At 46.5% G+C, this 10,872-nt stretch overlaps 2 protein-coding genes across 7 annotated transcripts in view; one reads left to right on the forward strand and one right to left on the reverse strand.

Moving 5' to 3' along the window:
• Nucleotides 1–10,872, forward strand: part of LOC108229599 (tensin-4) — a 25,671-nt gene that overhangs the window by 9,147 nt on the left and 5,652 nt on the right. For 2 of the 4 annotated variants that reach the window (XM_037974834.1, XM_037974835.1), the window contains 8 exons: nucleotides 1–135; nucleotides 1,095–1,187; nucleotides 1,613–1,690; nucleotides 1,786–1,833; nucleotides 2,346–2,517; nucleotides 2,601–2,669; nucleotides 2,748–2,777; nucleotides 2,869–4,285. In XM_037974834.1, the coding sequence (XP_037830762.1) occupies nucleotides 1–135; nucleotides 1,095–1,187; nucleotides 1,613–1,690; nucleotides 1,786–1,833; nucleotides 2,346–2,517; nucleotides 2,601–2,669; nucleotides 2,748–2,777; nucleotides 2,869–3,001 (758 nt within the window). In that variant the 3' untranslated portion in view covers nucleotides 3,002–4,285. Of the gene's footprint in view, nucleotides 136–1,094; nucleotides 1,188–1,612; nucleotides 1,691–1,785; nucleotides 1,834–2,345; nucleotides 2,518–2,600; nucleotides 2,670–2,747; nucleotides 2,778–2,868; nucleotides 4,286–10,099; nucleotides 10,217–10,872 lie in introns of those variants that run through there. The other 2 variants (XR_005232979.1, XR_005232980.1) reach the window with 2 other exon arrangements.
• krt222 (keratin 222) overlaps nucleotides 4,349–10,872 on the reverse strand; it is a 22,624-nt gene continuing 16,100 nt past the window's right edge. For all 3 annotated transcript variants that reach the window (XM_025002311.2, XM_017439388.3, XM_037974836.1), the window contains exons 7-10: nucleotides 10,188–10,408; nucleotides 8,575–8,798; nucleotides 8,408–8,510; nucleotides 4,349–5,788 (exon numbers count right to left, since the gene is read on the reverse strand). In XM_025002311.2, the coding sequence (XP_024858079.1) occupies nucleotides 5,575–5,788; nucleotides 8,408–8,510; nucleotides 8,575–8,798; nucleotides 10,188–10,408 (762 nt within the window). In that variant the 3' untranslated portion in view covers nucleotides 4,349–5,574. The remainder of the gene's footprint in view (nucleotides 5,789–8,407; nucleotides 8,511–8,574; nucleotides 8,799–10,187; nucleotides 10,409–10,872) is intronic.

Raw genomic sequence — 10,872 nt, forward strand, 5'->3', positions numbered from 1 at the left:
CTGAAGCTCTTCTGAAGGACAAAGAAGCGGGGATGTTTGTGGTGAGGGACAGCACCACCCACAGGGGGAGCTTCGGTTTGGCCATGAAGGTGGATCAGTCGCCCCCCTCCGCCGCCGTTGCTGCTCCATATCCAGGTAAACTTCTTCCCCTCGTTGTTCCCACTGAATGACAGATCTATCTGTTTCCTCTCCTAAATGTTTGATTGGACTTCTTGTTTCCTGAAGACGTTTCTCATCCCGTCTGAAAGGCTTCTTCAGTTTGGAGTTTATATAATTGTTAAAAACGGTTGTTGGGGTCGGTCCCATGAGTCAACTGGGTTGTTGACACTTGTCGTGTTTCTCTACAACCCCAGCGTGAGTTTGAGTCACATGCTCCGATGTGTAAAAGGTTGTGAAACCACTTGAGAGGCTGAAGTGTTTCAAAGGGGAAACGTTGTTTTTTCAGTTTATCTCAAACGGCTTCCGTCACTTTGAAACACATTTTTCTTTTCAGAGGTGAAACGTCAACCAGTTTCTAAAGAAACGTTTTCTTCTCTCCTCCACCTTCTTCCAGTTTCTCTGCTTGGACAAACGATGATTTTCATGAAGTTATGACTTTACATCAAGTTTTAATATCTGTTTCTTCTTCTCCTCTCAGCTGTTCCATTCAGGGTCCTCCTCCATCCATCTTCTTCTGTGTCCTCTGTCCTCCATGTCCTCTCTAACTGCATCCATACGTCCTCTTTGTCTCTAACGTCCTTCTACCAATAAAACCCCCGCTTTTAAGCTTTCACAGTCAAGATTATTTGGATGAATTATTTAAAAACAAAACGATTCGAGTTCAGACGTTAAACTGAAGGAGAATCAGGTCTTAATTCTTCATTTTTATATTTGGACATTTTGTTCACGTCAACATCATCGCCCCCTGCTGGCCCGTCACGCCGTAGAAATATTCAGTTTTTATTCTAACAGATAAATAGAAACGATGTCTGCCGTAACGCTGGAGGTCTGACTCTTAAACTCTGACATTCCTGTCTTCCTACTGATATAAATTATAATTTATTTTGATTTGTGGCCACGTGGCGTCCTGAATGTTTCTGTTTTTATTCTAACAGGGGAGAGTAACTCAGACGTGATCAGACACTTCCTGATCGAGTCCTCAGCTAAAGGTGTTCGGATCCGAGGCTCTTCTCAGGAGCCGTACTTCGGTGAGTAAAGTTTCCACTCAGAGACGGTCTGAGGAGGCGACCCGGGTCCTGAGAGAACCGAGTCCTGTTTGTGGGACGTGTGGTTCTTCCTCCCACTCAGGGTTTAATGTCAGCAGAATCAGCAGCTCGTGGCGTATCAAACACAGACAATTTATATTTTCAGTTAAAATGTGTGACACTAATAATACGATTACAGATAATAAGAGAATATTCCTTTAATGTATCACAAAAACAACGTCAGGTTTCCAGATATTGAGCTGAACTTTGGGGTGGTAGTCGCTGAGACTCATCCTCAACACAGACTCTGAGCACGACATCTTTCATGTTTTTAAATTAAAACCAAAATGGCTGCAGCTCCATCGTTTCAGTTGGGTGATGTGCATTCTTCAGTTTTTTTCTGTTTTATATTTTCTGTGTTTCGGCAGGAAGTCTCTCTGCGTTGGTTTATCAGCACACCATCTCTGCGTTCGCGTTGCCCCGCAGGTTACTGCTCCCCCACCGAGGTAACGAGCGCGTCCGCCGATCCACCGAGCCGCTGGGCCGCCGTGGGAATCGAACCGTTCAAAATAAAAGTCTCTGTTTCTGTTTGTTTGTGCAGAGGAGAAGACAAACAAGAAGGCAGCAGCAGAAAACAAAAATAAAACAGGTGAGTGAAACGGACAGAAACAGAGTCTGAGTTTAGGAAGATAAAAGTCCGTTAGATTTTACTTCTTCAAAATAAAAGTCTCAAACAAGTTCATCATTACTTCTTCCCCCCGTTGAAGTTTAAAACCACACAGTTTAAAAACTCTGAGCCAGACCGATCCCTCAGTTCTGGGGTGGTTCTGGGCTCGGATCAGGGTTCTGTGGTGGTTCTGGGCTCAGATCAGGGTTCTGGGGTGGTTCTGGCCTCGGATCAGGGTTCCAACAGCAACATCTGCTGCCTTCAAGGACCACATCTTTCTGTAGGACTTTAAAGCATTTTTCTCCATGACGGGTTCTGGACCGGTCCGCCTGCAGTCCTGACCTTTGACCCGTAGTGTTGGACACCAGGAAGACAGGGACAAAAAAAACACCTGAAACTTTTCATCACTTTGTTTCCTGAAGAAAGTTTAGATTCTATTTTCCGACTTCCTCTGATTTGAATAAATCTGCAACATTCGTTGAATTTCTGTGCAGCCGGTAACTTCGTGTACCTGAGCGCCGTCCCCACGGAGATGCTGACGGGCCCCTGCGCCGTGCAGAGAGCCGTGACCTCCACGCTCCAGAAGGCCTCAGGTTCCTTCACGCCCACCATCGTCAACCTGAAGGCGTCTCCAAGGGGCGTCACGCTCACAGACGTCAACAGGAAGTAAGAAGAGACGCGTCCTGCCGGCCGCCGGCGAGGTGTGGTCTCTGTGCAGCGTCTCACCTGAGCTGCTCTCTTCTTTGCAGGCTTTTCTTCAGGCGCCATTATCCCGCTCACCTGCTGAGCTACAGCGGCGAAGACCCCGACCGTCGCCTGTGAGGACTTTTCTTCCTGAGAACTACAAACATTTGTTCCCTAAAAGCTGCTGAACCTTTTTCCTTTTCTTCCTGCAGGTGGTGGAAAGGCTCCAGTTTTGGTGCGAGGTAACTTCATCTCCTCTGTTTCGGTTAAAAAGCTCCTTCTCTGTTTGATTTGCTCAAATAATGTCCCGTTTTGTGTCGCTGCCCCCTGCAGGATCTTTGGTTTCGTGGCCAAAGGAGCCGAGGCGGGTAAGGAGAACGTTTGTCACGTGTTTGCAGAGTACGACCCCCTGCAGCCCTGCAGCCAAGCCGTGAGCTTCATCCGGGCGGCATTAACCAAACTGTGACCACGACAGCTTCTTCTGCAGCTTCTCTCCATGTGACTTCTCCAACATGGTGGGTGAAGCCAGTTTGCTGCTGAAACACAAGAAGAGTCATGATCAGAAGTGAAGATAATTACCTTTAAAAAAAAACAGACGGAGAAGAAATTCTGCAATTAAACAAATAATTAGTTTGTAAAAATGCTGATAAAATCCATATTTAATAACTTTAATGTTAAATGTTTTCAGCTGTCAGACATCTGAACCCTAACTGGACCAATTAAAGCAGGTCGTTTTTTTATTTTTAATGTAAAATAATCATTTAATCTGCACAGATTTTATTACTGAGGGACAAACAGTCACTGATGTCTCCGTCCTCCGGGCGGGACGAGGTCGTCTTCAGAGCTTTTATCAGCAGTTAGATGTTTTTTTTCTTGTTTCTTGGAGATTTTCTCAGTTCTAAAACTGCAGCTGGACTCCGTGTCTCCGTGTCCACTCCTTTGAGGACAGTAAAGTCTGTACTTTGGACGGAGAGGACACCTTATGGACCATCTGCTTCCTGAGGGATTTTGGGACCGTTCTGTCTGTAGAGTATTGATGACATCAGGCGCAGCGAGGAACTAAACGTGGATCAGATCAGGAGAAGCAGCTCCTCCAGCCTTGGATGTCCACGTCCCCGTCAAGGACAGAAATGTCCCTGTCTTTCGAGAAAGAAGACAGACGGTTGAAGAGAGGAATTAAACAGAAGGTTTCAGGTTTAAACACTCCAGGATCCAAACGTTCTTTTCTTTTCACTCACCAGAAATTAACCAGAAAGTCAAAAAGTTGAAACGTCCTCATCAGCCCCAGACTCCAAATCCAACATGGCTGCCTTGTCCATGAAGGGACGGCAGCTGCAGAGACAAATTATTCTCACGTCAGAAATTCAGCCTCAGGAAACCTGAACTCCGTCGGGTCTGAGCGAAGTTCTGACGTCCGAGGTCAATGAAACGCAGCACAGGTCCCACCTTCCTCACGCTCCCATCAACGCAGACCCTGATGACCCTCAGGGGGAGGGGAGGGAGATTCATATGCATGTTTGGAAATCTGCTCTTTTCAGGTGAAGCTGAGAAAAACTCAGACATCTTCTAAAACATAAAAAATATAAATAAATAAATAATCTTCCAGAAAAAACAAAAAAACTAAACTTTACGTCTGAAAGCAGGACGTACAGATCTGTCTGAATGTATTTATGAGGCCGCTCATGGAAACTTGTTGACTTATGTTTGTGTTTTTTTATATCTTGATGAGAAATAAAAACTGTTGAAGATGTTTGTGTGAAAAACAAAAAAAATCTGTTCCTCATCAAAGCTGAAAACAAAAGAGAGGAAACGGTTTGCTCGTCTTTCTGCTTTATTTGAAACCATAAACCTTGAAATAAAAGCTTTAAAGCTTCTTTCTGAAGTTACAGAGCTTCAAACTGAATTCTGTTTCCTGAAGCCAAACAAAAACCAAGCAGAGCTGCAAAGAAACAAACATTAAAATCAAGCCGTGAATCTGGAAGTATTTACACACGTCGCCCTCTCCTGGTGAAAGCTGGAATCACAACATTAAGATGACAGAGCTGCTTTAAACACAAACATCTGAGAACTTCAGCAAAATGACTTTGAGGTTTCTCTTTTTCTTCCAGGTTTACAGAAACGTGGAGCTTAAAGCAAAATATTTTAACAAAAAGGTTTTCTGTGGTTAAAGATGTTTGTTTTGTTGTTTAAACTCAAACGGATTAAATTCAGGGTCACCTCTCCAACGGGAAGCTTCCTGGATGTTCTGCAGACAGAAAACTTTCCTGCATGATTCAGAAGTCCCGACATGGAGCGGGGTTCTGCAGCCTGGTTCCTGCGCCCAGACCGGCCCGGACTGGACTGGCCCGAGGACAGCCGGTCTGGAACCTGTTGGCTAACCTCACCCAACATGGAGGCTTCTGAAGCAGCCAAGTGTTTCAGGCTGGTCTCCTTCCTATGCCGTGACCTTCAGGTGACCCCTGTGGGTCCTTCAGCCCCTCCCCCTCAGACAGAGGAGGAGGAGTCCCGTCCAGGAGGGACATCAGGACATCAGGACATCTGGACATCTGGACCTGCTGCCTCCTTCACCCAACCTGGAGGAACTTTATGGACAGAACCTCAGATGTTACTGAGAGAAATCTGTGTCCAAGTTTCTCCTGAACCAGAACAACTCACAGAACCGAGCTGTGATGAAGACTCGTGATGAAGATTGGATCTTAATGACCGATAAACGAGAAGTAACAGTAACTAAAGATGTAACTAATCTGTAATAAACCTAAATGAGGTCACTGTTTGTGGAACAACGACCGAAGCTTATCTCCATCTTTGTTTCCTGCAGCCTGGAGAGCTTCATCACCGTCACACTCCTCCTCCTCCTCCTCCTCTTCCTCCCAAAGGGTTTAAAAGCTACAGAGTCACTAAATAATCAGTTCAGTCTGACTGCAACCAGAAGAAGCTCTTCCTCTTCGTCCACACGGGCAGAAATCACTATGAATGGAACTCTAGCTGTAGAAAAATCACCACAGAAGCTGAAATGATGCCTCCTCCTCCTCCTCCTCCTCAGTCTGTGATGGTGGAGATGCTGCGGGACCTCTTCATGATGAGGCGCACCTCCACGTCAGGCAGGCTGTCCTGCCTGGTTTGGGCGCAGCCTTCGTCGGCGGCGGCCATGTGCAGGTCGAACCGCAGCGACACCGACTTCTTCCTCAGCTTCGGGTTCCCCCTGAAGAAGGAGCCCTCCCACTGCTTTATCACCTTGTCGATCTTCTCCGTCCTGCGAGGAGCAAATAAAAACCTCAGGAAGTGGAGACAAAGACACAGGAAGCAGGAAGAGGCTGTAAAACGATCCGACTCTGTTCTGACGGGGTTAAAGGTCGCCACATTTAAACACAATCAGGTTGTTTACACACAAATAATGACACAGAACTGATTAATTCAGTTTAATTTGAATATTTATGACCAGAAACAGGAGTAAATAAAACCTGAGGAACAGAAAATGACCCATAAAACGGTTTAACGAGCGATTCTGCCTGCCTCACATTTAATCTGTTTAAATCAGTGAAGTTTCCTTTTTTGCTCTGATTTGTTTTTTAAATTAAAATAACGTGAAGAAGTTTGGGTCGGCAGCTCTGCAGACGTCCTGAACGTCTTTCAAAGGTTCTTCCTGGAGTTCTAAACCTGTTTTCTGTCTCATCGTCTCGTTCTGGGAGGTTTGTTAACCTGATCACTAACTCAGCACACCTGTCCTCAGGTATCCACCTGTTCTCCATCATTAATCAGCCATCCCAGACTTTATTAGCTCCTCGGTTTCCCTCAGATCCTTGTTTGTAGGTCCGGCTCGTTTTTTGGTTTCACTTCATGAAGCTCTTGGAGTTTTACCTGCCTGTTCTGTCAGGTTCTCAACATCCTCAGACTTTATAAAATCGCTGCATATCGAACAGCAGGAGCTCAAAGAACTGAACCAGAGGAGAAAAGACTAAAACTCGCTCCCCAACAGATGATAAAACAGAATAAAATATAAAGAAATTCTGTTTGGATGAAGAGTTTTGCACAGAAAGATTCCTGTGAATCTGAGCGTCTCGGCTGCAGTTTTCAAACTAAAAGCTTTTATTTAAAACTTTCATCTCTGCAGAAAACAGAACAGGACGAGAGTTTTGGAGCCAGAACCTGTCCTGCAGAACATGAGCTGCAGGCGGAACAAACTTCGGCTGTTTGCAGAACCAACAGCCGAAACGTTCCGATGAAGATCAGGGAGTTCAAATTAAAACCGTTTTTATTTAAAAAATCAACCCTTTTTTTATCAGTCGCTGCCAACAGGAGCCCGTTAACCTTCAGGGTCAACCCAATTCAAGATGGCCGCCACAGCTAACCAGCCTTAGCCAAGAGAAAAACTGCTTCACTGGATTTAGAGCTGAAACGTGGCGTGGTGGTGGCCGTGAGTCATCCTGAAGACAAGCTCTGTATGCTGATGTTTCAAATGAAGAAAAGGAATAATGCTGTCGTTTCTGACGCCGCCTGCTGCTGTCAGATCTGAAACTGCAGAGACCAGACCCTCCAGGATGTTGCGATCGCAACTAATAACACAAAATCAAGCAAACCCCGCAAAATCGCAACTTTAACCCAATATTTATTGTTTCTAAAGTGATTCGCCACCGTTTCTGCGGTCTAGTCTCTTCTTTGTGGGTTTGTGTAGCGTGGAATACAAAATAACCCCAAATAACTCAGGAAGAAGACACGTGACGTCACTTCCTGTTAACATCAGAATGCCGGGAGCGTGCAGGAGCAGCGACCGAAGCCAAAATGTGCGCTAATGCTTCACATTTGCCCACAAAGATTTCAGCAAACCAGTTTCCTCCCCAGCTGCAGCTGTTTTGCACGTCCTGCAGTGTAATCATGGAACATAAACGCATCGACAAACACTTTGTGTCTGCAAAACATGTGAGGAGAGCTGCAGACCAGGGACAATCCAGAAATGCTCATGAATGTCAGTTTAGAAGCTATCAAAGTTCTCAAATAAAGCAGCTTTTGAGAATGTCAGTGTTTGTTGGGAATTATCTTACAGAACTAGGAAGGATTTTTGGTTTAGATATTAAAAGTTATGGTTGTTTATTGATTTTATTTTTTAAAAATCGCAACTTTTAGCAAAATCAGGCATTTTAGCCGCAACAATCACAAAAAATGCCCCTGAAATCCTGGAGGGATTGAAAGAGAAACAACAGCTGGAACATCTGTGGCGAGACGAAGTGTTTCCGTCTGACAGACGTCGTTACGGGACGATGAGGTTCCTTCACCAGCAGAACCTGCAGCGATCAACGAGACCCAGAGTCTGAACCTTCAGACGGGCTGCAACAATCAGCGCTGCGTCCTGATTGGAGTCTCCGAGGGGGCGGGGTCAGACTTCAGAGCTCGGCGGCTGCAGATCTCCGTTTCTGCGTTACGTCAGCAGCACGAAGAAACGTCTCCACCTCATGGCTCACCCGACAACAACGCGAGCCACGCCCCGAGGCGCGTTCCCCACATCAAACGCGGGTTCCTCCTGGGAACCTGCGAGGCCAGCCGCAGGTTGGACGTGTGTGAAGGTGGATTCCACGCCGCCGGGGCGTGGAGGCGGGTCCTCAGCCCTCCTGGTAATCTGTTTAAAACTTCTCCAGGTTACTGAAGTTAAACGTTGATTTTTGATCGACGCTCTGAGCTGAATGTGGCGAGACGTTCTCAGGTTTTTATAACCTTCAGATCTTCCACTGATCTTAGCTAAAAGCTAAAGTTTTGCTAAGCTTCGGCTGTTCTCAGCTGGACTGCTGCTGCATCTGGACGGTGTGAAGCAAACGAGAGCGTGTTCTGGTGTTCGGGTCGTTAGTTTGGAGGATGTTCTGATGCGGAGGTCGGTTCTTACTCGATGGTGCCGTGGCCCTCGGCGCTCTCCCGCACCACGTTGCCCTGAAGGATCTCCTGCGTCTTCACCGTGGAGATGGGCAGGTCTTTGTCCTGATCCGGTTCTGCAGAGAGACACGCGGAGCATCAGAACCGGACGTGACCCGGACAGGTGTGTGTCGGTTCTACCTGTGAGGATGACGAGGCTCCGCTGCCGGTACAGCCTGCTCTTCTTCAGCCCGTTCTCAGCGGGGAGGAGCGGCGGGATCTCAGGCAGCGGTTCCGATTTGGGTTCGTCCGGACTGACGGCGAGGTCGCTGAGGCTGTCCTCCGCGCTGTCCTCCTTCTGCTCCACCACCGGAGACCTCCAGGGCCGCAGACCCAACACCGGCTGCCTCCGAGGACCCAAGTACCTGCGGACAGAACCAGGAGAACCTTTCTGAAGAACCCGGCCCAAAACTCCAACAGAACTAAGAAAAACTGCTGGATCCAAATCATAAACCAAGATTTAAGCTGCTGCTCATTATGGTCACCATGGTAACCACACGCCGGTGTCCATGACAGGCACGTTGGCGAGACGCAGACTAAAAAGTAAGCCTCAGACATTTTCTGACGGTCAGAGTGTTTTATTTAGGAGAAACAACGAGTTTAAAAAGAAGTTTCTTTGCTGCTTTCTGGGGGATTTCAGAGGAAACCGTTCAGCAGCGAGGCTCACCGAGTGAAGGAAGACTAAAACCTTTTAATGTTTAATTTCTTTACGTACCAAGAAGAGTTCTGGAAATAAAAGTCTGTTTGCAAAAGTTAAAGTTTGTGTCAGTTCAACATTCGGAGGTAAAATCTTTACAAAAATCATCAAACCTAAACTGTGATCGTGCAAAAGTAATCAAATTTATTAAAACGCCGGTTCAGTCGTGTAAAAACCAACTTTCCGACTCTCTCTGACTCTCCCTCCTGAGGGTCATTAAGGTGTTTGTCTGCCTGGGCTGCAGGGACATGTTTGGTCACAGCGACTCTGGATCAGTCCTAATGCTCAGTGAAGCTGTTAGAAGGATTCCAGCAGCTTCAGTGTGATTTAAAATGTTTATTTGTTATTTTCTGTCAGGATTTTGAAGGAGACCTGATTGTCTTTTACAGGAACACGTGTTAAAAACTGTTGTGACTCGTAGCTGAGTTTCCTGCCTGTTGTGTCGTCTGTGACCTCTGCAGGAATCATCTGTACGTGTTAACGAGAGCTCTGAGGTTTTACATCGTTCCAAATAATTAAAGGCTTTGTTGGGAGAATAAAACAGGTCGACGTTGGCAGGAACCGTGAGACCGAAGACGGGTCGGAGCTCTAAACCCGGTCCTGTTGGGTCACAGGAAGTTGGACTTTTCCCGACCGAACTGGAGTTTTAAGTTTAAATTTGATGATTTTCAGAGACGTTCGTCTAACGTCACAAACATCTGACCCATCAGCAGCTTTCCTGAGGATCCGTGTCTCAAACTGCAGATTACTTTGGATCCTCAGCTCCTCCTCAGATAAACTCGACATGTTTTCTCTGGATTTCTTTCCAACACATGAAATGTTTGTTTGACAGCTCGAGTTAAAGGAAACAATTCAGAGGTAATTTTGTTTGTTTTACCCTAAAGAGGTGAGGATTAACTCGTGTCAACAAACCCTGTTAGAAGACTCTTTCCTAAAGCAAACACTTTGAATTCTTCGTTTTTTTTGCAGATGTTTGAACCGTGAAGCTGCTCTGGGGAAAAACTCCCAACCAAACCAGGAACGCTGACTCCGGACCGCAGCGTTCCCGGCTCCTCACCTGCCCTCCTCCCGCTCCAGCAGCCGGCGGTACGTGGCGATCTCTCGCTCCAGCCTCATCTTGGTGTTGAGCAGCTGGCCGTGGCGCTGGCGCTGGGCGGTCAGGCCGCTCCTCACCTGCTCCAGCTCCCGCTCCAGGCCGGAGATCACCTGGGAGAGGTCGTGGAGCTGGGTGGAGTACAGCTGCTGGGTGTGCTGCAGCGAGCTCTCCAGGCCTTTCTCCTGAAAACAACACGCAGCTTTTAGATCCAAACAGCAGCGTTACTTAACTTTCCCTTCTGCTGCAGCTGATTTCAGCTGTGCCCTCCCCTCACTACAGAGGGTCAGCTTCTGCTCACAGCCAAGAGAAACTGAAGCTGCTGCAGTTTCACACCTCAGTGGAGCTGGACATGTCCGTATTTATTTACCACACAAATCAGTCCCTCCAGGATTTCGGGGGCATTTTTTGTGATTGTTGCGGCTAAAATGCCTGATTTTGTTAAAAGTTGCAATTTTTTTTTTACTAAAATCAATAACAACCATAACTTTTAATATCTAAACCAAAAATCCTTCCTAGTTCTGTAAGATAATTCCCAACAAACATTGACATTCTCAAAAGGTGCTTTATTTGAGAACTTTGATAGCTTCTAAACTGACATTCATGAGCATTTCTGGATTGTCCCTGGTCTGCAGCTCTCCTCACATGT

The sequence above is a fragment of the Kryptolebias marmoratus genome, linkage group LG3 (assembly GCF_001649575.2).
Source record: "Kryptolebias marmoratus isolate JLee-2015 linkage group LG3, ASM164957v2, whole genome shotgun sequence".
NCBI lineage: Eukaryota > Metazoa > Chordata > Actinopteri > Cyprinodontiformes > Rivulidae > Kryptolebias > Kryptolebias marmoratus.